We start from the raw sequence: 27,644 nt of genomic DNA, 5'->3' as shown, positions 1-27,644 counted from the left end.
CAGTGGGAATCCCGCTGGGAGCCCGCTGTGAGTACAAGGCAAACTACAATCCAGGAAACTGGGTCAGGATTCTGGCAGTGATGAAGAGACAGACAGAAGTCCCACTCCAATGGAACACCGCTGCTGGGAAGATAATCCCAACCATCCTGTCAAATCTCCAGTAACTATAATTCAGAGTCAACATTGATAAAAGAAACAGTGTAGGTTTGATCACACGTGGAAAGAACGCACCACATTATTGGATGACTCAGTAAACCACAGGCATTCTGAAACAAAAGAGATGCGGTAACACCTGGCCTCTGGATTTTCCAAAAGTATCTGAGAATACCACCCTTTGAAATATGATTAGTGTGACCTCTCCCTCAAGCTCCTGAGGGAAGTGTTTGGATGAAGAAATACTACATGATCAACGCCTCGATTACTTCCTACACTATCCAGCAAAGGCTCCCCAATTTTTCTTTCAGCCATTCTTTTTACCATTTTGTGCAGTATCACTGTCTATCTTTCTTAACAGAAAACAATCCATCGCATGGTGCCAGCTACTTAGCTTCTGAACACCATAAACTACCAGTTTCTAATGTGTATAATTGTGAACCGATTGTATGATTTCTAAAATAAATACAATGCACAAACATGAAAAAGTTACTTGTACCACTGCTGTTTACAGGTAACACATTTTATTAGGTGCCTTGTAACTGCTGTTTTTAAAGAATTCTGGATATATTTCATTATTTGTTTATATACAGGCCACAGAGAAGGCAATATGATTAGAGAGGTATTTTCAAAATACATATACTTTTGTTTTCACCATTGTGCCAGAAATTGTGCAGAACTCTTCACATTAAAACAACACATTACTTCAATATATTTAGGAAAATAAAAATCTTTCTGCTTTAGATATTAGAACATGGTTTCCTTTTTGCGGATTTCATTGTTTGTAAATGTTACGTTCAAGGTTTTGATAGATTCCTACAGCTCCTCATATTGCTGTATTCTGCAGGAACACTGAGAAGTCTGCCTAGGTAGTATCTCTATAAATGTAGAGTTGTGAAACGGTATAAAAACTACATCAAGGTTCATCAGTCTATGCACTTTGAATGAGCCTATTAAATTGAATGGCCGTATATCACCACCTCACTCATTAATAGTGAACGGAAATTGACTGAATGATACACAATTTGAAAAATTTGTTGACTTTTTTTTTAAATCACAAAATATTGTTTAATCCTACATATTTAAAATTTAAAATAAACCAACAGAATACTATGGACGTGAAAGACTTTTTGTTTTGATGATATTGTTTTTGCTGAAAGCTTATGCTTTTAATGACTATATGTTTCCTGCATGTTTTCTTTATTGGAACCCTTAACCAGATAGTTACAACTAAGCACTTGAGCAGTAGGTCGAGCAGTTAAAGAATATCAATACCAGTGTTGTCTTTGTCATGATGCCATAAGGTGTCACCTCTTTCCTATTTACATAAGAAAACAAGTTTAATTATTGTAACAGTAAGATTACCAAAGTACTGAACATATTAGTTCTAAAAGCTTACACCAGGAAGATTGGCCATTATTAAAAACAAAAATAATCAATATATATATATTTCATAAAAGGACAGTAATGCAGCAGAATAATTACGGAGTCCAGTGCAAAACATTGCAGCAAAATAATGCTTTAGCCTAATACTCCTGTAGCTAAAGCTGATTTCCAGTCTAACTGCATACAGTTCATAATGGATTCATTTCAATATATTTTAAACACTTTTTGAAAATTACATTAAATGTTATTGTTCATTCTGTTCTATATTTGTCACTAGGGATTTCATATCACAGGGTCCAGCTGTAGGCTCCCTGTTGAAATAAAGAGTATTATCAAAATTTGTATCCACATCTGTTGTCTTCCTCCTTTGCTTTCGAATGAAGTAGCCTGCAAGAACAGCACCCACAGCACAGACAATAACCAGCACCACCACAATCCCCGTTATGCTGTACGATGATGTTTCTTTTGGCTGCAAAACTGAAAAGGAAGAAAAACACAATGAACTTCCAAAGTAATGTAATCAAAGATAATACCCCACAGGAGGAGACTGTTCATCCCATCATGTTTGTACAGGTGCTAGCTATTGAATTGGAGCTATCTGTTCTAAGATAATTTCCCTGCCCTTTACCCATTTCCTTTTACATTCTTCATTTCAAAACACTCATCTAATTCCCTCTTAAATTATTTCATGAACGCTGACAATACCTGATTTTCCTATTAATGGCTCTGTGCTGGGCGTGGAGTCTTGCAAAATTGTCCCGATAGTCTCTGGCTCAATAGCCATTTGTGTCAAAGCATTCCATCTTCAGCTGCTTCATCAATGACCTTCCCTCCATCATAAGGTCAGAAATAGGGATGTTCACTGATGATTGCACAGTGTTCAGTTCCATTCGCAACCCCTCAAATAATGAAGCAGTCCGAGCCCGCATGCAGCAAGACCTGGACAACATCCAGGCTTGGGCTCATAAGTGGCAAGTAACATTCGTGCCAGATAAGTGCCAGGCAATGATCATCTCCAACAAGAGAGAGTCCAACCACCTCCCCTTGACATTCAACGGCATTACCATCGCCGAAACCCCACCATCAACATCCTGGGGGTCACCATTGACCAGAAACTTAACTGGACCAGCCATATAAATACTGTGGCTACGAGAGCAGGTCAGAGGCTGGATATTCTGCGGCGAGTGACTCACCTCCTGACTCCCCAAAGCCTTTCCACCATCTACAAGGCACAAGTCAGGAGTGTGATGGAATACTCTCCACTTGCTTGGATGAGTGCAGCTCCAACAACACTCAAGAAGCTCGACACCATCCAAGATAAAGCAGCCCGCTTGATTGGCACCCCATCCACCACCCTAAACATTCACTCCCTTCACCACTGGTGCACTGTGGCTGCAGTGTGTACCATCCACAGGATGCACTGCAGCAACTCGCCAAGGCTTCTTCGACAGCACCTCCCAAACCCATGACCTCTACCACCTAGAAGGACAAGAGCAGCAGGGAACAACACCACCTGCACGTTCCCCTCCAAGTCACACACCATCCCGACTTGGAAATATATCGCCGTTCCTTCATTATCGCTGGGTCAAGATCCTGGAACTCCCTACCTAATAGCACTGTGGGAGAACCATCACCACACGGACTGCAGCGGTTCAAGAAGGCGGCTCACCACCACCTTCTCAAGGGCAATTAGGGATGGGCAATAAATGCCGGCCTCGCCAGTGACGCCCACATCCCATGAACGAATAAAAAAATAATGTGAAGATATTTCTTCTAACGTTCTGTTTCATTCTTCTAGTGATGAGCCTGCGTGTATGCCCTCTTGTTACCGATTTAGTAACCAGCAGAGACAATCTTTCACTATTTACCCACTCAAAATCTTTCAGGATTTTGAAAACTACTGTCACATCCCTCCTTAATCTTTTCTGTTCAGAGAAAAAAAAGCCCCAATTTTTTTCTAGCCTTTTTTCTATAACCTCTCATTCGTGGCAACATTCTGATGAATCTTCATTGTACTCTTTCCTTGGGTCTAATATCCTTCTGATAATGAGGTGTCCAAAACCGTATCTTCGGAAAGACTAAGAGAGATTCAGAGCTAGTCCTCCCAGTTAAATCGTAATCTAAACCTATCGCAAAAATATGAAAGGTAGTACAATGCAACCAAAAGTTGCCACATTGCTTTGTTGGTAACATAAGAACATAAGAAATAGGAGCAAGAGTAGGCCATTTTTTTTTCATTCATGGAATGTGGGCATCGCTGGCAAGGCCAGCATTCATTGCCCATCCCTAATTGCCCTTGAGAAGATGGTGGTGAGCCTCCATCTTGAACCGCTGCAGTCCGTATGGAGAAGGTTCTCCCACAGTGCTGTTAGGAAGGGAGTTCCAGGATTTTGACCCAGTTTTTGATGAAGGAACGGCGATATATTTCCAAGTCGAGATGGTGTGTGACTTGGAGGGGAACGTGCAGGTAGTGTTGTTCCCATGTGCCTGCTGCCCTTGTCCTTCTAGGTGGTAGAGGTCGCGGGTTTGGGAGGTGCTGTCAAAGAAGCCTTGGCGAGTTGCTGCAGTGCGTCCTGTGGACGGTACACACTGCAGCCTCGGTGTGCTGATGGTGAAGGGAGTGAATGTTTAGGGTGGTGGATGGGGTGCCAATCAAGCAGGCTGCTTTGTCCTGGATGGTGTCGAGCTTCTTGAGTGTTGTTGGAGCTGCACTCATCCAGGCAAGTGGAGAGTATTCCATCACACTCCTGATTTGTGCCTTGTAGATGGTGATAAGGCTTTGGGGAGTCAGGAGGTGAGTCACTCGCCGCAGAATACCCAGCCTCTGACCTGCTCTTGTAGCCACAATATTTATGCGACTGGTCCAGTTAGGTTTCTGGTCAATGGTGACCCCCAGGATGTTGATGGTGGGGGATTCGGCGATGGTAATGCCGTTGAATGTCAAGGGAAGGTGTTTAGACTCTCTCTTGTTAGAGATGGTCATTTCCTGGCACTTATCTGGCCCGAATGTTACTTGCCACTTATCAGCCCAAGCCTGGATGTTGTCCAGGTCTTGCTGCATGGGGGCACGGACGACTTCATTATCTGAGGGGTTGCGAATGGAACTGAACACTGTGCAATCATCTGCGAACATCCCCATTTCTGACCTTATGATGGAGCGAAGGTCATTGATGAAGCAGCTGAAGATGGTTGGGCCTAGGACACTGCCCTGAGGAACTCCTGCAGCAATGTCCTGGGGCTGAGATGATTGGCCTCCAACAACCACTACCATCTTCCTTTGTGCTCGATATGACTCCAGCCACTGCAGAGTTTTCCCCCTGATTCACATTGACTTCAATTTTACTAGGGCTCCTTGGTGCCACATTCAGTCAAATGCTGCCTTGATGTCAAGGGCAGTCACTCTCACCTCACCTCTGCAATTCAGCTCTTTTGTCCATGTTTGGACCAAGGCTGTAATTAGGTCTGGAGCCGAGTGGTCCCAGCGGAACCCAAACTGAGCATCGCTGTGCAGGTTATTGGTGAGTAAGTGCCGCTTGATAGCACTGTCGATGACACCTTCCATCACTTTGCTGATGATTGAGAATAGACTGATGGGGCAGTAATTGACCAGATTGGATTTGTCCTGCTTTTTGTGGACAGGGCATATCTGGGCAATTTTCCACATTGTCGCGTAGATGCCAGTATTGTAGCTGCACTGGAACAGCTTGGCTAGAGGCGCGGCTAGTTCTGGAGCACAAGCCTTCAGCACTACAGCCGGGATGTTGTCGGGGCCGATTGCCTTTACTATATCCAGTGCACTCAGCTGTTTCTTGATGTCATGTGTAGTGAATTGAATTGGCTGAAGATTGGCTTCTGTGATGGTGGGGAATATCGGGAGGAGGCCAAGATGGATCATCCACTCGGCACTTCTGGCTGCAGGTGGTTACAAACGCATCAGCAGCGTCCAGTCTTGTCTTTTGCACTCACATGCTGGACTCTGCCATCATTGAGGATGGGGATGTTCACGGAGCCGCCTCCTCCCGTTAGTTGTTTAATTGTCCACCACCATTCACGACTGGATGTGGCAGGACTGCAGAGCTTTGATCTGATCCATTGGTTGTGGAATCGCTTAGCTCAGTCTATAGCATGTTGATTCCGCTGTTTAACATGCATGTAGTCCTGTGTTGTAGCTTCATCAGATTGGCACCACATGTTTAGGTATGCCTGGTGCTGCTCCTGGCATGCTCTTCTACACTCCTCATTGAACCAGGGTTGATCCCCTGGCTTGTTGGTAATGGTAGAGTGAGGAATATGCTGGGCCATGAGGTTACAGATTGTGCTGGAATACAATTCTGCTGCTGCTGATGGCCCACAGCGCCTCATGGATGCCCAGTTTTGAGCTGCTAGATCTGTTCTGAATCTAACCCATTGAGCACTGTGGTAGTGCCACACAACACGTTGGATGGTGTCCTCAGTGTGAAGACGGGACTTCACCTCCACGAGGACTGTGCGGTGGTTACTCCTACCAATACTGTTATGGATAGATGCATCTGTGACAGGTAGATTGGTGAGAACGAGGTCAAGTAGGTTTTTTTGTCGTGTTGGTTCATTCACCACCTGCCACAGGCCACAGGCCCAGTCTGGCAGCTATGACCTTCAGGACTCAGCCAGCAGTGGTACTACCGAGTCATTCTTGGTGATGGACATTGAAGTCCCCCACCCAGAGTACATTCTGTGCCCTTGCTACCCTCAGTGCTTCCTCCAAGTGGTGTTCAACATGGAGGATGACTGATTCATCAGCTGAGGGAGGGTGGTAGGTGGTAATCAGCAGGAAGTTTCCTTGCCCATATTTGATCTGATGCCATAGGATCCGGATTCAATGTTAAAGACTCTAAGGGCCATTCCCTCCTGACTGTATATCACTGTACCTCTGGTCAGTCTGTCCTGTGGGTGGAACAGGACATACCCTGGGATGGTGATGGAAGAGTCTGGGATGCTGGCTGAAAGATATGATTCTGACAGGCTGTTGCTTGACTAGTCTGTGGGACAGCTCTCCCAATTTTGGCACAAGTCCCCAGATGTTAGTGAGGACGACTTTGCAGAGTCGACTAGGCTTGGTTTGCGTTTGCCTTTGTCGTGTCCGGTGCCTAATGGTCCGTTCGGTTTTATTCTTGTTGTGACTTTCTGTAGCGAGATTGTACAACTGAGTGGCTTGCTGGGCCATTAAAAATCAATCACATTGCTGTGGGTCTGGAGTCACATATAGGCCAGACCGGATAAGGACAGTAGGTTTCCTTCCCTAAAGGGCATTAGTGATGGGTTTTTATGACAATCTGGTAGTTTCATGACCACCATTACTGATAGTAGTTTTTTTTAAATTCCAGATTTTATTGAATTAATTCAATTTAAATTCCCCAGCTGCCACGGCAGGATTTGAACTCATAACTCTGGATTATTAATTCAGGCCTCTGGATTACTAGTCCTATAACATAACCACTATGCTACCATATCCTACCCTATATGGCCCCTCGAGCCTGCTCTGCCATTCAGTAAGATCATGGCTGATCTTCTACCTCAACTCCATTTTCCTGCCCTATCACCATTTCTCTTGATTCCCTTAGTGTCCAAATATCCATTAATCTCAGTCTTGAGTATCCTCAACGACTGAGCATCCACAGCCCTGTGGGGTAGAAAATTCCAAAGATTCACAACCCTCTGAGTGAAGAAATGTTCCTTATTTCGGTCCTAAATGGCCAACCCTTTAACTAGCCACTATGACCCCTAATTCCAGACTTTCCAGCCAGGGGAAACAGCCTCTCAGCATCTACCCTGTCATGCCCTCTAAGAACTTGATACATTTCAAAGAGATCATCTCTCATTCGTCTAAACTCCAGAGAATATAGGCCCATCCTACTCAATCTCTTCTCATAGGACAACCCTCTCATCCCAGGAATCAATTTAGTGAACCTTCGTTGCACCCTCTTGAAAGCAAGTATATCCTTCCTTAGGTAAGGACACCAAAACTATACACAGTACTCCAGGTGTGATCTCACCAGAGCCCTATATAATTACAGCAAGACCTCCTTACTCTTATATTCCAACCCCCTTGCAATAAAGGCTAATGTACTATTTGTCTTCCTAATTGCTTGCTGTACCTGCATGTTAAGGTAATAAGGAGTTAAAGGAGTCTGGAGGCAGAAACATCCAAGTTGTAAAAAATCAGCAGATTCTCCCACTAAATGAAGGTCTAATTCTCCTTCATCATTCACACTAACTTACCATTATTGACAGAGTTGGCTTTGTTAGTTTCTGCTTTTGACTTTTGGGTAGGTTTCCCCCTTTTCATAGAATCATAGAGCAAAGAAAGAGGTCATTCAGCCCATCATGCCTGTGCTGGCTCTTTGAAAGAGCTATCCAATTAGTGTCCCACTCCCCTGCTCTTTCCCCATTGTCCTGCAAATTTTTCCCCTTCTAGTATTTATCCAATTCCCTTTTGAAAGTTACTATTGAATCTGTTGAATCTGCTTCCACCACCCTTACAGGCAGTGCATTCTAGATCATAACAGCTCGCTGCATAAAAAATTTTCTCCTCATCTCCTCTCTGATTGTTTTGACAATTTCCTTCAATCTGCATCCTTTGGTTACCAACCGTCCTATCAGTGGAAACAGTTTCTCCCCATCTACTCTATCAAAACCCCTCTTGCATAGAATTACAAAGAATGTACAACATAGAAACAGCCATTCGGCCCAACAGGTCCATGCTGGTGTTTATGCTCCATACGAGCTTCCTCCCTCACTACTTCATCCAACCCCATCAGCATATCCTTCTATCCTTTTTATTCTGTGATGTTGCCCCTTCTTCATCCGCCTGGCATGATACCTTTGCAGCTGAGAGTGTGGACACAAGGTCTATTCCCAAGTCTCCACCAGCTGTTAGGGGATGCCAGGTGCCAACCATGTGATTTTCCCTCTGATATTCCATTCCTCCTCTTGGGAGATGTCACAGCCTCTGCTTGGCACCTTTATGCTCAAAGCAGCTGAGATTGGGATCTAAGCAGTGAGGGACGTTGTATATGATCCTGCTCTGTGGCACTGAGAATTAGCAATGTTTGGCACCACTGTGTCCCCAAGGGGATTTATCAATTTCAACTGGACTACTAGATACAACACCACAATATGACACCTAGGGCAGAGCAGAAAACTGGCATTCTCTACTTGTTGCATTATATTGTTCTGTGTTAGTCTTATTGGTCAGATCATTCATAACAGTCATAAAGAAATCTATAACCTGAAACATCCTGCTTTCCCAGCAGGAGAAAGCTATGGACAGTCTCTGGGTAAATAGAAGTTTATAAATCATTTAGTTTATAAATAACATTTCCTTTGGTGCAATTAGCTCTTACCTTCCAGCTGTGTAGGTGCCTCAGTTAGGTCAATAACTGTAAAGAAGAAATGTTGGTTATTATTCGGGTAAATCCTGCAACAAGGAAACATTTCTTTAGGCAACCACTGTACCGTATAACTTACTTTTTGGCATTTTGCAAATGTAGAATTTAAACATTTTACATGGAGCATTGTTCCAGTAACTTGATTCTGAGAACATTTCAACACAGTCTTCATTTTTATGCGCTGAAGGTTCTCCTTTATTCCAGTTCACAAAGTCCACCACATTATTGTCTATCCATAACCAATCACCTGAAATGAGAAAACAAATAGTTAAAATTAATAGAATGTCCTGACTTTTTTCATGCCACAAAGATATCCCACAATGACTGAGTGGGTAAATGCAGCCCCTTGAATGGCAGCGAGCCACACGGACTGGGAGAGTCTCTGTTGTCTGCACTGAATTAATTGATTTCAGCCAGTCAGTGTTTGAGGTGCTGCAATTGCCTTCTGTATCCCTGGGCTAGTAAGGGCAATAATGAGCCAGGGTTTGTCCTCCTGATTGCTATCCAGTGACCCCTGCTTCTGTGTAGTCTTTGGGTGAGGATAACATTGGGCTCAGCTGTGCTACTCTCCATTGTCAACTAGTCTGCTGACACTCACTACCTAGGCCACAAATGAAGAATGGCCATTTGGAGGAAGTACCAGAGGGATGCTGGCACCTGTGGGACTGTACACAGCAAGAGCCAATGCATTGGGGGGGGGATGAGAAAAAAAATGATAACATAAAATTGTCATTTTGCTAAATCAGCACTAATATATCCTAAAGTGTTACATTGTTACACCAGAAATAGTGGGGAACCAAGGGGCTAATGAGAGTGAGGAACTTAAAGTAATTAATATGAGTAGAGAAAAAGTACTGGAGAAGCTAATGGGACTAAAAGCCAACAAACGATGCAGCCCCTAGAACTGATGGCCTACATCTGAGGGTTCTAAAAGAGGTGGCTACAGAGATAGTGGATGCATTGGTTATAATCTTCCAAAATTCCCTAGATTCTAGAACAGTCCCAGTGGATTGGAAGGTAGCAATTGTAACACTGCTATTCAAGAAAGGAGGGAGAGAAAACAGGGAACTACGGGCCGGTTAGCCTGGCACCAATCATCGGGAAAATGCTGGAATCCATTGTTAAGGAAGTGGTAACAGTGCACTTAGAAAATAATAGTATGATTAGGCAGAGTCAACGTGGTTTTATGAAAGGGAAATCGTATTTGACAAATTTATTAGAGTTCTTTGAGGATGTAACTAGCAGGTAGATAAAGGTGAACCAGTGGATGTCGTATATTTGGATTTTCAAAAGGCATCCGATAAGGTGTCACATAAAAGGTTGTTACACAAGATAAGGGCTCATGGGGTTGGGGGTAATCTATTAGCATGGATAGAGGATTGGTTAATGGACAGAAAACAGAGAGTAGGGATAAACGAGTCATTTTCAGGTCAACAGGCTGTAACTGGTGGGGTACTGCAAGGATCAGTACTTGGGCCTCAGCTATTTACAATCTATATTAATGACTTAGATGAAAGGATGAGTGTAATGTATCCAAGTTTGCTGACGATACAAAACCAGGTGGGAAAGTAAGCTGTGAGGAGGATACAAAGAGTCTGCAAAGGGTTATAGACAGGTTAAGTGAGTGGGCAAGAACGTGGCAGATGGAGTATAATGTGGGGAAATGTAAGATTATTCACTTCGGTGGAAAGAATAGAAAAAACGATTATTTTTTAAATGGTGAGAAATTATTAAATGTTGGTGTTCAGAGAGATTTGGGTATCCTTGTACAAGAAACACAGAAAGTTAACATGCAGGTACAGCAAGCAATAAGGAAGACAAATGGCATGTTGGTTTTTATCGCAATGGGGTTGGAGTAGAAGACTAAGGAAGCCTTTCTACAATTGTACCGGGCTTTGATGAGACCTCACCTGGAGTACTGCATACAGTTTTGGTCTCCTTATCTAGGGAAGGATATACTTTCCTTAGAGGCAGTGCAATGAAGGTTCACTAGATTAATTCCTGGTTGAGAGGGTTGTCCTATGAGGAGAGGTTGAGTAGAATGGGCCTATACTCTCTGGAGTTTAGAAGAATGAGAGGTTATCTCATCGAAACATATAAGATTCTGAGGGGGCTTGACAGGGTAAATGCTGTGAGGTTGTTTCCCCTGGCTGGAGAGTCTAGAACTAGGGGTCATAGTCTCAGGATAAGGGGTTGGCCATTTAGGACTGAGATGATGAGGAATTTCTTCACTCAGTGAGTTGTGAATCTTTGGAATTCTCTACCCCAGAGGGCTGTGGATGCTGAGTCATTGAGTATTTTCAAGGCTGAGATCGATAGATTTTTGGACTCTAGACGAATCAAGAGATATGGGGATCGGGCAGGAAAGTGGAGTTTGAGGTTGAAGATCAGCCATGATCTTATTGAATGGCGGAGCAGGCTCGAGGAGTAAATGGCCTACTACTGCTCCTATTTCTTATGTTCTTATGTTATAGTTAATGGAAAAAAAATACAGAAATTTGAAGAATCTTTTTCCAAATGAATAGTTGTAATTTAAAAAAACACAGAAAATCAAGCTTTTCACCACCCGTGCTGAGTGTAACATTTTTCCCCACTATTTTGAAACCGCTGCATGAGCCCTGAATCCAAGGATACATATTAAGGGCAATAAGTGTCCCAAGTATAAAGAGAAAAAATAAATAAAGACTTCCAGAAATATAGTATCTTATTACATTTCAGAAACATCCCAAACTTCACATACGATGGGAACTTTCAACTTTTGCAGGGGCATAAAACGGGCGATGTTGGGTCAGCCACCTGTCGGGCGATCTCTGACCGGCCGCCTGTCGGGCGATCTCGGACCGGCCGCCTGTCGGGCGATCTCGGACCGGCCGCCTGTCGGGCGATCTCTGACCGGCCGCCTGTCGGGCGATCTCTGACCGGCCGCCTGTCGGGCGATCTCTGACCGGCCGCCTGTCGGGCGATCTCGGACCGGCCGCCTGTCGGGCGATCTCGGACCGGCCGCCTGTCGGGCGATCTCTGACCGGCCGCCTGTCGGGCGATCTCTGACCGGCCGCCTGTCGGGCGATCTCGGACCGGCCGCCTGTCGGGCGATCTCTGACCGGCCGCCTGTCGGGCGATCTCTGACCGGCCGCCTGTCGGGCGATCTCGGACCGGCCGCCTGTCGGGCGATCTCTGACCGGCCGCCTGTCGGGCGATCTCTGACCGGCCGCCTGTCGGGCGATCTCTGACCGGCCGCCTGTCGGGCGATCTCTGACCGGCCGCCTGTCGGGCGATCTCTGACCGGCCGCCTGTCGGGCGATCTCTGACCGGCCGCCTGTCGGGCGATCTCTGACCGGCTGCCTGTCGGGCGATATTGGACCGGGTGCCTGTCAGGTGATCTCGGACCAGCTGCCTGTCGGGCGATCTCTGACCGGCCGCCTGTCGGGCGATCTCGGACCGGCCGCCTGTTATACACCGGGCCTGATTTTCCTTTCCATGGACTTGAAAATCGGTCTGGGTGTATAATGGGTGTCCATTTTGCACTCCCCATCAAAGTTGAAAGTTCCAGTCAATTCATTACTTTGAAATGCAAACACATTATATAGAACTAAATCGAGTCTATAGCACAGAAACAGCCCATCCGGCCCAACAGGTCCATGCCGGTGTTTATGCCTCCTACCCCTTATTTCATCAACCCATATCAGCATATCATTCTATTCCTTTCTCCTTCATGTGCTTATCTAGCTTCTCCTTACACAGAATCCATTTTACACACAGCAATATCCCGCTAACAGTTATGGGATGAATGATTAGTTAATCTGTTTTTGGTGGTGTTGTTTGAGGGATGAATGTCGGTCAGAGCATTGGGAGAACTCTCCACTCTTCCTTTCATTGTACCGTGGGATCTTTAACATCTGCCTGAACCAGCAGAAAGGAGCCGTGGTTTAACATCTCATTCCAGAGGACATCAGCTCCAACAATGCAACATTCCTTCAATTCCACACTTATGTGCTTAAATGCTAGAATGGAGCTTGAACCTACATCTTCTGATTCAGTGGCAAGAACGCTACCAACTGAGCCAAGCTAACTATATGTCAAAGTGGGCCCCCAATAATCCGCCCACAGTGGTTTTATTTTAGCACAATGTGAATTAGGGTGCTTTCCTCCCCACACCTCCAACAGCTCTCTAGTAAGATGGCCCATTTTTAATATAAAAGGTTTCAGATATACTCTGCGTAGGTTCTTAATCTTAATGAGAATCCACCTAGTGCATTCCTCCATATCTGTGCTCTTCAACAGGAGAAAACGTGTACCAAATATTTAACTGTACACTATTGCTGCAACCATTCATATTTTGCTTTATGAATAAAAAAATTAGGTTTTCTTTAATATTAGACAATATTACATCAATGAAATTTAGCACAAAAGACACTTATTCATTGTGTTAGTTACACATCAAGGTAACTCCTTCATAGTTAGTTCTGGAAATTTTAATTTTTTGCTCAAAGGAGCAGCAGTTGATTAGGAAGTAAGGATTTTTACCTTCGACATTCCTATACATTCCTATCCAGAAAGATGATGCCTTGTCAGCCATCATTTCTGTTGTATGTAGTAAAAAGTTACTTTCTACAGGGTCTTCTACACTTACTAATGAAGCTCCTGCAAAGAGAAAATAAATATATATTATTCATACAAGTATAAAAAGGAAAATAATTTAACCGGGTCATCAAGCAAGGCTGATTAATGTGCATTTTGCAATCCACTAAGAATCATTGAGATCAGTCCTTTTTAAGTGGCCTGCTGTAAATGATTATAGGTCAGTTTGGGGAACACTTAGAAGTTTTTCATATTTATTTAAATCTAACAAAGCAACTGCTAAGATTGTGCCAATACACAGACTAAATAAACATAACATGTTACACAGAGAATAGGAGGTTGTAAATGTGTTACAGAAAGAACAGCACATTAACTGGATTGTGTACAAAATAGTGGTATATTGAAGGGTTCCAGAGATGTCCTAAACAACAAGATTAAATATTGATTTTTTTTTTTAATGTCATCTGCATGTTCAGCTCTATGACAGACTTGAAAAAACTCCAGTCTCTGTTGTTGCAGTTTGTTCATTTTCAACAAGTGTTCTTAATTCTGGTGGTTGTCAGAGATTGATGGCAGGTTTTTATTTGTGAATCAGAAGACTCAAATTGTATCAATATCGGGTCTTATTCTACTGCATGTTACAGGAAAGAGTGTCTCCTGTGTGTTTTACATAGCGAATAATATATATTTTGGAGTGCGCTACATTGAGAAAAATGGGTGATTGGGAGTGCGTTAAATAGTTCATTTGCTTGCAATAATTTCAATTTGCATTATAAAACGGCAATCATTGTAATACTTCGCACACTGGTGGACAACGTGCTTTGCTGGTAGGACATGGATTCACTTGGTAAGCTTTTAATCTTCACTTTCCTCCTCAAGAGGGGAAATGAAAGTTATGATGTGAAAAAGTGCGATTTCACATCCACCTCAAGCAAAGTTCTTACCAGAACGAATGCATTCAAGGCTGGCAACGGCCCAGCTTCTTGTAAATGTTGATTCAAATAAATAGCAGTGGCCACGGAATGGGACCCAAACTTTGGACCTCTTTGTTTCTGGACATTTTCCAGGGAGTTGAGGTGCATCGGTAGGTGGTTGCTCTGACAAAAAAAAACAATATTAAAATAAAGATCCTTCTGACTCATCTTATCTGTGCCTTAGATAGATCTTCAGTTAAAGCACAGATAACCCATTATGTTTTTATTCACATTTTAAAATAAAATTCTGCTTCTCCCCTTCCCTTTAAGTCCCTCATAACATGCATCACTTTCCATTTGAAGGATGGGGAAATGATCTATTAGGCTCCTGCCATTGCTGTGCTTTAACTGCCCACCAGGAGGTGCATGAAAGAGTGCCACAAATTGAACCAATCTTCAATTTTCCCTCCATCTCACTGTGAGAAGAGGCACATTACCACACTTGACGACCAACCGAAGAGAGCCCGTTGCAGATATTTCCTTGCCAACAAACAACTAATATTTGATTTGTCTTTAATTCTATGTGGAAATCTCATCTATAACCCTGCTTGTTGTTCTGATGGAATGTTAATCTAATAAATAATTTATTTGTATTCATCTGTACTCCTAACTGCTCAGGAGTTTGATGAATTTGTAATATTTTCAGTAAGAATTTGCAGGCGTATTTTTCTGCTTTGCTAAGGCCAGGTCATAGGGTATAGTAGTGAAGTGATTCTGGCACGATTCTAGCAAGTCAGTTATGAGCTAAAATCTTACCATGACAAGTTATGAAATTCAATTCAGTAAATGTAGCCACTTGTGGAACACAGGACTAGCACTAGAAAAAAGATTTTAAAATCTACAGAATTATTGTACTAAGCCCAACTGATTCACTAATGTCCTTCACAGAAGGAACCTACTGTCCCCCCTACCCAGTCCCCCAATGCATGACTCTCAGTGCCCTTAGAGCAAATAGGAATGGACACTAAATGCTGTGGTGTCCACATCCTGAGAACCAAAAGAGCACAAAGCAGTTATAGTACTAACATTTTGCAATTAAAGTGTCAATTCAGCACTGTGGCTTACAGTGTTACCTTGTTATTTGCTACGCAAGAAGTTAGTTATTTTCATAATTTGCTCAGAGAAAGTTTTACTATTGACATTTCATTAAAATGTGTGCTTAAAATTCAATAATTTTTCAATTAAGTTCACATATCGGGGCATCAGAAATTTCAAAGCCCTTCATTTGCTTCTCTGCTGCAACCTTTCTTGCCTTTCTCCATTTTATCATTACTATTATGGTTATTGAACTTTCTCACTTTTTCCACACTCCAAACTCCATGCTGTTTCTCACAATGTTGAAATCAAGACTCACTGTATTGTCTCCTACTGTAACTCATTCTTTTCCAGGATATCAAAACTGCTGAACTCATGTCCCCAGCTTTCTCTTCCTCCTACAATGTACAGGCTTTTAAACTGCAAACCAGGCATTGTCTGACCACTGCTTGCTGTCTCCTATTGTTTTTACCTAGGTTTCTCAATTTCAAAAGAAGTATGTAAAGTGAAAGCTTATCACAAGCCAAATTTAAGAACTATGTGTTTATGGAAGCTACAAATGCTGAAACTAAAAGTAATGGAATTTATATATTTTTCTACCAGTGTTATCTATATCCGGGAGTATGCGGAAACTGCGACTGTTATTGATACAAGTGAAATCTGGTTTGTGTTGCTAATTTACAATTTTAATGTTATTAAAACCTCAATTCAAAAGTCTGTTAATCACAAACTGTAATGAAATTTATGGTGAGATAAATGTTTTTTTTTACCAGAAGATTTTTTACAAGCGGCATAATATTCATTGTTGCAATTCGAAGTTTTCCAACGTCCATCCAGATCAATGAAGACACATTCGTAACTGTTCTTGGGCTCTCCAACATCCCATTTTGAAAAACGCAGTTTCCATCCATCAATCCATCTATACTGTCTTGAAGTCTAAAAATATTTCAGTTGTAAAATGTAGCATCAGTGTTCACAATCATTTAAATTCATGAGGCTGTGAGCTGTGTTTTTTTTATTGCTTAAAGCGGCAGCAGTTGGTTTCTTTCTTGACCCTGATTTGTAACATCACTTGCCCCATTGATTCTCGAACACTCAAAATAATGTATGGATATCATACAATCATAGAATGGTTACAGCACAGAAGGAGGCCATTCAGACTATCGAGCCTGTGCTGGCTCTTTGTAAGAGCAATCCAGTTAGTCCCATTCCCCCGCTCTTTCCCCATAGCCCTGTAATTTTTTTTCCCTTCAAGTATTTATCCAGTTCCTTTTTGAAAGCCACAATTGAATCTGCTTCCACCACCCTTTCAGGCAGCGCATTCCAGATCATAACTACTCGCTGCGTAAAAAAGTTATTCCTCATGTCGCCTTTGGTTCTTTTGCCAATCATTTTAATCTGTGTCCTCTAGTTTTCGACCCTTGGGCCTTCATGATTTTGAACACTTCAATTAAATCTCCTCTTAACCTTCGCTACTCTAAGTAAAGGAGAACAACCCAGCTTCTCCAGTCTATCCACGTAACTGAAGTCCCTCATCCCTGGAACCGTTCCAGTATATCTTTTCTGCACCCTCTCTAAGGCCTTTACATCCTTCCTAAAATGCAGTGCCCAGAATTGGACAAAATACTCAAGTTGTGGCCGAACCAGTGTTTTATAAAGGTTCAACATAACTTCCTTGCTTTTGTACTCTATGCCTCTATTTATAAAGCTCAAGATCCCGTAGGATTTTTTAACTGCTTTCTCAAGCTGTCCTGCCACCTTCAAAGATTCGTGCGCATATACCCCCAGGTCTCTCCTTTCCTGCACCCCCTTTAGAATTGTACCATTTAGTTTATATTGCCTCTCCTTGTTCTTCCTGCCAAAGCGTATCACTTCGCACTTCTCTGTGTTAAATTTCATCTGCCATGTGTCTGCCCATTCCATCAGCCTTTCTATGTCCTCTTGAAGTCTATTACTATCCTCCTCACTGTATACTACCCTTCCAAGTTTTGTGTCATAGAATCATAGAATCATAGAAGTTTACAACATGGAAACAGGCCCTTCGGCCCAACATGTCCATGTCGCCCAGTTTATACCAATAAGCTAGTCCCAATTGCCTGCACTTGGCCCATATCCCTCTATACCCATCTTACCCATGTAACTGTCCAAATGCTTTTTAAAAGACAAAATTGTACCCGCCTCTACTACTGCCTCTGGCAGCTCGTTCCAGACACTCACCACCCTTTGAGTGAAAAAATTGCCCCTCTGGACCCTTTTGTATCTCTCCCCTCTCACCTTAAATCTATGCCCCCTCGTTATAGACTCCCCTACCTTTGGGAAAAGATTTTGACTATCGACCTTATCTATGCCCCTCATTATTTTATAGACTTCGATAAGATCACCCCTTAACCTCCTACTCTCCAGGGAAAAAAGTCCCAGTCTGTCTAACCTCTCCCTGTAAGTCAAACCATCAAGTCCCGGTAGCATCCTAGTAAATCTTTTCTGCACTCTTTCTAGTTTAATAATATCCTTTCTATAATAGGGTGACCAGAACTGTACACAGTACTCCAAGTGTGGCCTCACCAATGCCCTGTACAACTTCAACAAGACATCCCAACTCCTGCATTCAATGTTCTGACCAATGAAACCAAGCATGCCGAATGCCTTCTTCACTACCCTATCCACCTGTGACTCCACTTTCAAGGAGCTATGAATCTGTACTCCCAGATCTCTTTGTTCTATAACTCTCCCCAACGCCCTACCATTAATGGAGTAGGTCCTGGCCCGATTCGATCGACCAAAATGCATCACCTCACATTTATCTAAATTAAACTCCATCTGCCATTCATCCGCCCACTGGCCCAATTTATCAAGATCCCGTTGCAATCCTAGATAACCTTCTTCACTGTCCACAATGCCACCAATCTTGGTGTCATCTGCAAACTTACTAACCATGCCTCCTAAATTCTCATCCAAATCATTAATATAAATAACAAATAACAGCGGACCCAGCACCGATCCCTGAGGCACACCGCTGGACACAGGCATCCAGTTTGAAAAACAACCCTCTACAACCACCCTCTGTCTTCTGTCGTCAAGCCAATTTTGTATCCAATTGGCTACCTCACCTTGGATCCCATGAGATTTAACCTTATGTAACAACCTACCATGCGGTACCTTGTCATCTGCAAATTTTGAAACTGTGCCCTGTACACCCAAGCCCAAGTCATTAATATATATATAAAAAAAGCAGTGGTCCTAGTACCGACTCCTGGGGAACACCACTGTACACCTACCTCCCGTCCGAAAAACAACCGTTCACCACTACCCTCTGTTTCCTGTCACTTAAGCAATTTCGTATCCGTGCTGCTACTGCCCCGAGCCGAGCGGAGGGAGCGTCCGATAAAAGGCGGGATTTCAGAGCGCTGAGAACAGCTGAGAGGAGCCGAGCCGAGCGGAGGGAGCGTCCGATAAAACGCGGGATTTCAGAGCGCTGAGAGGAGCCGAGCCGAGCGGAGGGAGCGTCCGATAAAAGGCGGGATTTCAGAGCGCTGAGAACAGCTGAGAGGAGCCGAGCCGAGCGGAGGGAGCGTCCGATAAAAGGCGGGATTTCAGAGCGCTGAGAACAGCTGAGAGGAGCCGAGCCGAGCGGAGGGAGCGTCCGATAAAAGGCGGGATTTCAGAGCGCTGAGAACAGCTGAGCGGAGCGGAGCCGAGCGGAGCTGCGACCGAGTTAGAAGTGACGTCAGGAATCAGATCGGGACGCAACACAGGGGAGGCACCTGATTGGTGAGTAGGTTCAGGTGAGTATTTCTCCTTATCTACAGTAACTGAAGTAAAAGGAAAGGGAAGGTCTGCAGGTCTTATAGGAAGTAGCGTTTATTTTTTAGTGAATCAATTTAAAGGAGTAAACTCCTTAAAGGGAGTGGTAAGTAGTTTTTCTTTCCTTTTTTTTTCTCTTGACATTGTAGTTGTTCTTCAGCTAATTTAAGGATTAAGTCATGGCAGGAGATCCCAGCGCCGTGTCATGTTCCTCTTGTGGGATGTGGGAATTCAGGGCTCCTTCCTGTATCCCTGATTCCTTCACCTGCGGGAAGTGTGTCCAGCTGCAGCTATTGTTTGACCGCTTGACGGCTCTGGAGCTGCGGATGGACTCACTTTGGAGCATCCGCGATGCTGAGAAAGTCGTGTATAGCACGTTCAGTGAGTTGGTCACACCGCAGATAAAAATTACTGAGGGAGATAGTGAATGGGTGACCAACAGACAGAGGAAGAGTAGGAAGGCAGTGCAGGGGTCCCCTGCGGTCATCTCCCTCCAAAACAGGTATACCGTTTTGGATACTGTTGGCGGAGATGGCTCACCAGGGGAAGGTGGCAGTGGCCAGGTTCATGGCACCGTGGCTGGCTCTGCTGCACAGGAGGGCAGGAAAAAGAGTGGCAGAGCTATAGTGATAGGGGACTCGATTGTAAGGGGAATAGACAGGCGTTTCTGCGGACGCAACCGAGACTCCAGGATGGTATGTTGCCTCCCTGGTGCAAGGGTCAAGGATGTCTCGGAGCGGCTGCAGGACATTCTGGAGGGGGAGGGTGAACAGCCAGTTGTCGTGGTGCATATAGGCACCAACGATATAGGTAAAAAACAGGATGAGGTCCTACAAGCTGAATTTAGGGAGTTAGGAGTTAAACTAAAGAGTAGGACCTCAAAGGTAGTAATCTCAGGATTGCTACCAGTGCCACGGGTTAGTCAGAGTAGGAATGACAGGATAGCTAAGATGAATACGTGGCTTGAGAGATGGTGCAAGCTGGAGGGATTCAAATTCCTGGGCCATTGGAACCGGTTCTGGGGGAGGTGGGACCAGTACAAATTGGACGGTCTGCATCTGGGCAGGACTGGAACCAATGTCCTAGGGGGAGTGTTTGCCAGTGCTGTTGGGGAGGGTTTAAACTAATGTGGCAGGGGGATGGGAACCGATGCAGGAAGTCAGTGGGAAATAAAGTGGTGACAGAAACAAAAGGCAGTAAGGGAGAGTGTACAGAACATGACCGGACAGATGGTCTGAGAAAGCAGGGCAAAGACCAAGGGAAGTCTAGATTAAACTGCATTTATTTCAATGCAAGAAGTCTGATGGGCAAGGCAGATGAACTCAGGGCATGGATGGGTACATGGGACTGGGATGTTATAGCTATTACTGAAACATGGCTAAGGGAGGGGCAGGACTGGCAGCTCAATGTTCCAGGGTACAGATGCTATAGGAAAGATAGAGCAGGAGGTAAGAGAGGAGGGGGAGTTGCGTTCTTGATTAGGGAGAACATCACGGCAGTAGTGAGAAGGGATATATCCGAGGGTTCGCCCACTGAGTCCATATGGGTAGAACTGAAAAATAAGAAGGGAGAGATCACTTTGATAGGATTGTACTACAGACCCCCAAATAGTCAACGGGAAATTGAGGAGCAAATATGTAAGGAGATTACAGACAGCTGCAAGAAAAATAGGGTGGTAATAGTAGGGGACTTTAACTTTCCCAACATTGACTGGGACAGCCATAGCATTAGGGGCTTGGATGGAGAGAAATTTGTTGAGTGTATTCAGGAGGAATTTCTCATTCAGTATGTGGATGGCCCGACTAGAGAGGGGGCAAAACTTGACCTCCTCTTGGGAAATAAGGAAGGGCAGGTGACAGAAGTGTTAGTGAGGGATCACTTTGGGACCAGTGATCATAATTCCATTAGTTTTAAGATAGCTATGGAGAAGGATAGGTCTGGCCCAAAAGTTAAAATTCTAAATTGGGGAAAGGCCAATTTTGATGGTATTAGACAGGAACTTTCAGAAGTTGATTGGGAGAGTCTGTTGGCAGGCAAAGGGACGTCTGGTAAGTGGGAGGCTTTCAAAAGTGTGTTAACCAGGGTTCAGGGTAAGCACATTCCTTATAAAGTGAAGGGCAAGGCTGGTAGAAGTAGGGAACCTTGGATGACTCGGGAGATTGAGGCACTAGTCAAAAATAAGAAGGAGGCATATGACATGCATAGGCAGCTGGGATCAAGTGGATCCCTTGAAGAGTATAGAGATTGCCGGAGTAGAGTTAAGAGAGAAATCAGGAGGGCAAAAAGGGGATATGAGATTGCTTTGGCAGATCAGGCAAAGGTGAATCCAAAGAGCTTCTACAAATACATAAAGGGCAAAAGGGTAACTAGGGAGAGAGTAGGGCCTCTTAAGGATCAACAAGGTCATCTATGTGCGGAACCACAAGAGATGGGTGAGATCCTGAATGAATATTTCACATCGGTATTTACGGTTGAGAAAGGCATGGATGTTAGGGAACTTGGGGAAATAAATAGTGATGTCTTGAGGAGTGTACATATTACAGAGAGGGAGGTGCTGGAAGTCTTAACGCGCATCAAGGTAGATAAATCTCCGGGACCTGATGAAATGTATCCCAGGACGTTATGGGAGGTTAGGGAGGAAATTGCGGGTCCCCTAGCAGAGATATTTGAATCATCCACCGCTACAGGTGAGGTGCCTGAAGATTGGAGGGTAGCAAATGTTGTGCCTTTGTTTAAGAAGGGCGGCAGGGAAAAGCCTGGGAACTACAGACCAGTGAGCCTGACATCTGTAGTGGGTAAGTTGTTAGAGGGTATTCTGAGGGACAGAATCTACAGGCATTTGGAGAGGCAGGGACTGATTAGGAACAGTCAGCATGGTTTTGTGAGAGGAAAATCATGTCTCACGAATTTGATTGAGTTTTTTGAAGGGGTAACCAAGAAGATAGATGAGGGCTGTGCAGTAGACGTGGTCTACATGGACTTCAGCAAAGCATTTGACAAGGTACCGCATGGTAGGTTGTTACATAAGGTTAAATCTCATGGGATCCAAGGTGAGGTAGCCAATTGGATACAAAATTGGCTTGACGACAGAAGACAGAGGGTGGTTGTCGAGGGTTGTTTTTCAAACTGGATGCCTGTGTCCAGCGGTGTGCCTCAGGGATCGGTGCTGGGTCCGCTGTTATTTGTTATTTATATTAATGATTTGGATGAGAATTTAGGAGGCATGGTTAGTAAGTTTGCAGATGACACCAAGATTGGTGGCATTGTGGACAGTGAAGAAGGTTATCTAGGATTGCAACGGGATCTTGATAAATTGGGCCAGTGGGCCGATGAATGGCAGATGGAGTTTAATTTAGATAAATGTGAGGTGATGCATTTTGGTAGATCAAATCGGGCCAGGACCTACTCCGTTAATGGTAGGGCGTTGGGGAGAGTTATAGAACAAAGAGATCTAGGAGTACAGATTCATAGCTCCTTGAAAGTGGAGTCACAGGTGGATAGGGTGGTGAAGAAGGCATTCAGCATGCTTGGTTTCATTGGTCAGAACATTGAATGCAGGAGTTGGGATGTCTTGTTGAAGTTGTACAGGGCATTGGTGAGGCCACACTTGGAGTACTGTGTACAGTTCTGGTCACCCTATTATAGAAAGGATATTATTAAACTAGAAAGAGTGCAGAAAAGATTTACTAGGATGCTACCGGGACTTGATGGTTTGACTTACAGGGAGAGGTTAGACAGACTGGGACTTTATTCCCTGGAGAGTAGGAGGTTAAGGGGTGATCTTATAGAAGTCTATAAAATAATGAGGGGCATAGATAAGGTCGATAGTCAAAATCTTTTCCCAAAGGTAGGGGAGTCTATAACGAGGGGGCACAGATTTAAAGTGAGAGGGGAGAGATACAAAAGGATCCAGAGGGGCAATTTTTTCACTCAAAGGGTGGTGAGTGTCTGGAACGAGCTGCCAGAGGCAGTAGTAGAGGCGGGTACAATTTTGTCTTTTAAAAAGCATTTGGACAGTTACATGGGTAAGATGGGTATAGAGGGATATGGGCCAAGTGCAGGCAATTGGGACTAGCTTAGTGGTATAAACTGGGCGACATGGACATGTTGGGCCGAAAGGCCTGTTTCCATGTTGTAACTTCTATGATTCTATGATTCTATTATATTCCATGGGCTTTAATTTTGCTGACAAGCCTAATATGTGGCACTTTATCAAAAGCCTTTTGAAAATCCATATACACATCAACTGCATTGCTCTCATCAACCCTCTCTGTTACCTCATCAAAAAACTGAATCAAGTTCGTTAAACACGATTTGCCTTTAACAAATCCATGCAGGCTTTCCTTTATTAATTCATACTTGTCCAAGTGACTAGTAATTTAATATGCCTCGCTCCATTATTTAATAAATGGATAAGAGCACTCACTCCAAATTCTGCAGTGTGTACTCTGTGCTCATTCTTTCCTTCAGAAAGCTTCAATATCCTTAAACATTTTACCTAATCATGTTTTACAAAATCCTTACAATCCCAATTTATTTTTGATCAAATATTCGCTTGTGAATATCTCCTCCACACCAATATGGGAAACAGATACAAAGAACTGGTAAGCTCAATGAGTGGCAGACGCAGGCTGAAAGAAAGTGCAGATATCAACAGTGACCCAATAAGGCCGATTTTATGAATGCTCGCTCCTGGTGAGGATTCTCATTTGCCAGAAGCACATACTGGAAATTAGCAGGCGCTTCCCATAATTTACTGGTATTAATCTTAATATCATTGTTTAGAAGTTCAGTGGATACAATAAGTGTTTAATTATGGACAAATAAAGGAATGGACATAAATAATTGCTGCTCACTTTCACTGTTACAGCACCAAATTTATATCTGCACACTCTCCCCGCAGAGTCATGTACTACATTTTAAACCTCTGTTGCATAGCTGTGAAAATGTGATTAACAAGCTTATTGAAATAGAACCATAGAAGTTTACCATACAAAAGAAGGCCATTATAATCCATTGTGTCAAAGCATTCCATTCTTTAGCAACTCTCTACATAAAAGAATTTCTTCCAAACTTTCGTCCCACTTCTTAGCGACAATTTTAAATTGATCTCCTCTCATCACCGATTTCCTTACCAGAGAAAATAGGGGTCTAAATTGAGCCACGTAGCGCCCGTTATGTAGGTGTTACACGGACTCCTAAGGACCCAAATAGCGTCCAAAATCCGCGTGCACACTTCTAGCGTTACGTATGCCGGACACCATATTGGTAAAGGCATTCACGCATGCGCAGATAGTCAACGCCGGCACCCTATAAAGTAGGGAGAATGTACGGTAGATCAGTGTGCAATGCTAATTTAAAGGAACAGGTGCAATTTTGGAACTCAACGCTCCAGCCACCGCACTGTCTTAACCTCGCACAACTGAACAAGTCATAAACAGCACTGAAGACTCCCACCACCACTATTTAAAGGGATCATGCAGGAGTTACAGGTTAGTTGCTGGATTATTGCTTCTGGCTGTTGATACATTTGTACCGGTTTTTGGAGGTCTCTTACACTTGAATACAGGGACATGGAGACATAGCCTAAAAATTTGAGCCAGGACTTGCAGGAGTGAAATTAGGAAATGCTTCTACACGCAAAGGGTGGTAGAAGTTTGGAACGCTCTTCCGCAAACAGCAGTTGATGCTAGCTCAATTGTTAATTTTAAATCTGAGATTGATAGATTTTTGTTAACCAGAGATATTAAGGGATATGGGGCTAAGGCAGGTATTGGAGTTAGGTCACAGATCAACCATGATCTCACTGATTGGCAGAACAGCCTTGAGGGGCTAAATGGCCTACTCCTGTTCCTATCTTCCTATGTTCCCATAATAAAGTTTCAATACTCTACAGGGAGTGGGCTGGCTAGCTGACAGGCAACAGCAAGGGCACTTGCGGAGTGGCAGGAGTGGGAAAGGAATGCTGTGATCCTGAGAGAGGACAGCAAGTTCATGCTCCATGGTTCCAATGCCACCTGCTGCCTCCTGTTATGTGCCACCTTCTCCTGCAAGAAAGCAGGACTTGTGTCAGTGAGTGTCCTGCAAGATGTTTGGGTGGTGTGGCTGTCATGGTTGAATAGCTGCCAGTATGTGTGACCTGTGAGTTGCGGGTGTGCGGCTTGCAACAGTGGTAATATGTGAGGGTGAGAGGAAGTATCTGATTGGAAGAGTTGAGTACTGATTGAAAGAGTTTGTTGGTATGTGGGTGATAGGGAGTGTAGTGTGTGGAGCAGTGAATGCGGCTAGTGGTGCAGTTGATAGGAGATGCCACTTGACAGTTGAGCTCACTCACCTTGACCACTCGTGTCAAAGCATTGAACTTTTTCCTGCACTGCATCCATGTTCATGGTGCTATGAGCCTGGCGTTGACTTTGTCCCTTACTGCCTTTGGAGCATATGTCTGGAGGACCTCTTTTCCCCCTGCGGATATAGGATGTCCCTCCTTCTATCCGCCTCTTGCAACAAGGCCTCTAATGCATCATCAGAGAACCTTGGTGCAGGCTCTCTCGCAGGCCTGGTACAAACTCAGATCGGCAGATTGGTGAGGTCTGGCCTGCAGTTTGGAGGATGTGGGATTCAGTAGTGCGTGACCTTTATTCAATGTATTAAAATAACTCAATAGCTTGTAAACATAGGGATGAGAACTGCATCTGTGTTTTACGTGTGTGATGTCTGATCTCTGTTCAGACTCCGTGCGAACCCATATCTTATATTTTGCGAATATCAGAGTCCCGCAAATGTTGAGCAGCCCAGTTGTTGCGCATTAAAAATTCCAGCAGCCCCATCATCACCATGCTGCACTATACTGCAGCACAGATTCACTTCCCAATTGACTTCCACCACTTCCTGCAGCCACAATGCACCTTCCCTTTAAGAGGTGCAGGCTGCCTTTAAATGGTGCTAGCCACTCGTGATATCTGAGCCCCTGTTGGTGAGCAGCCACTCAAGAGCGCAGGTAGCACTGGCTTCACGCAGCTATCATAGAAATCACCAAGCAGCATGAATGTTACATTCTGCCTGCATCTCAATGACCGGGTGCAAGTTAATCGCGCACCGCGACCCCCGTGCCCAGTTTCGGGGATTATCCAATGTAATCCCCATAATCTTTCTCTATTCACCATATCAGAACACTTCATAATGTTAAAAACCATCATGGTTTTGCCTCTTAGCCTTCCTTGCTTCAAAGGAAATATTCCCCATGTCTCAAGTGTCTCCTCATATCTATAGATTCTCATCCCAAGTATCTACACTATACGCTTTCTATGGCTTTAATGTCCTTTTCATAATGGGGTGCCAAAAATTGCACACAGTTCTTTAACTGTGGCCTAACCATTGCCTTGTGCAGATTTATCATTACCTCTACTCTGTACTTTATGCCCTTATTTATAAAGCCCGAATGCTACTGGCCTTTTTTTTAATAGATTTATTTACCTGCACTTGAATATGTAGGCAATTATCTATTGGAACCCCAAAGTCCCTCTGTTCAGTCATAGCATTTTAGCACCTTTCCATTGAGTGTACACTTCCATTCCTTGTGTTTTTTTTTCCACCTAAAATTGCATCTGCCACCTGTCTTCCTATTCTGCTAACCTGTCCACATCCTTCTGAAGTCCTTTGCAGCCCTCCTGTCTGTTTGTCAGACCTCATACCTTTGTGTCCTCAGTAAAATTTAATTATTGTGCTCCCAAATCCAAATCATCTATATACAATGGCATCTACCCGACAATGTGGAAAATTGCCCAGGTATGTCCTGTCCACAAAAAGCAGGACAAATCCAATCCAGCCAATTACTGCCCCATCAGTCTACTCTCAATCATCAGCAAAGTGATGGAAGGTGTCGTCGACTATGCTATCAAACGGCACTTACTCACCAATAACCTGCTCACCGATGCTCAGTTTGGGTTCTGCCATGACCACTCAGCTCCAGACCTCATTAAGGCCTTGGTCCAAACATGGATAAAAGAGCTGGATTCCAGAGGTGAGGTGAGAGTGACTGCCCTTGACATCAAGGCAACATTTGACCAAGTGTGGCACCAAGGAGCCCTAGTAAAATTGAAGTCAATGGGAATCAGGGGGAAAACTCTCCAGTGGCTGGAGTCATACCTAGCACAAAGGAAGATGGTAGTGGTTGTTGGAGGCCAATCATCTCAGCCCCAGGACATTGCTGCAGGAGTTCCTCAGGGCAGTGTTCTAGGCCCAACCATCTTCAGCTGCTTCATCAATAACCTTCCCTCCATCATAACGTCAG

At 44.0% G+C, this 27,644-nt stretch overlaps 1 protein-coding gene across 1 annotated transcript in view; it reads right to left on the bottom strand.

Annotated features, from left to right (window-relative positions):
- Positions 1-660: 660 nt before the first annotated feature.
- mrc1a (mannose receptor, C type 1a) overlaps positions 661-27,644 on the bottom strand; it is a 151,654-nt gene continuing 124,670 nt past the window's right edge. Inside the window, exons 25-30 of the mRNA XM_068007082.1 lie at positions 16,324-16,489; positions 14,489-14,641; positions 13,491-13,607; positions 9,046-9,213; positions 8,922-8,957; positions 661-2,016 (exon numbers count right to left, since the gene is read on the bottom strand). Coding sequence (XP_067863183.1) covers positions 1,784-2,016; positions 8,922-8,957; positions 9,046-9,213; positions 13,491-13,607; positions 14,489-14,641; positions 16,324-16,489 — 873 coding nt within the window. The 3' untranslated portion in view covers positions 661-1,783. The remainder of the gene's footprint in view (positions 2,017-8,921; positions 8,958-9,045; positions 9,214-13,490; positions 13,608-14,488; positions 14,642-16,323; positions 16,490-27,644) is intronic.

Source organism: Heptranchias perlo, chromosome 2 (genome assembly GCF_035084215.1).
Source record: "Heptranchias perlo isolate sHepPer1 chromosome 2, sHepPer1.hap1, whole genome shotgun sequence".
NCBI lineage: Eukaryota > Metazoa > Chordata > Chondrichthyes > Hexanchiformes > Hexanchidae > Heptranchias > Heptranchias perlo.
Note: the sequence above shows the minus strand (reverse complement) of the source record. Positions and strands in the feature narration are given on the sequence as shown.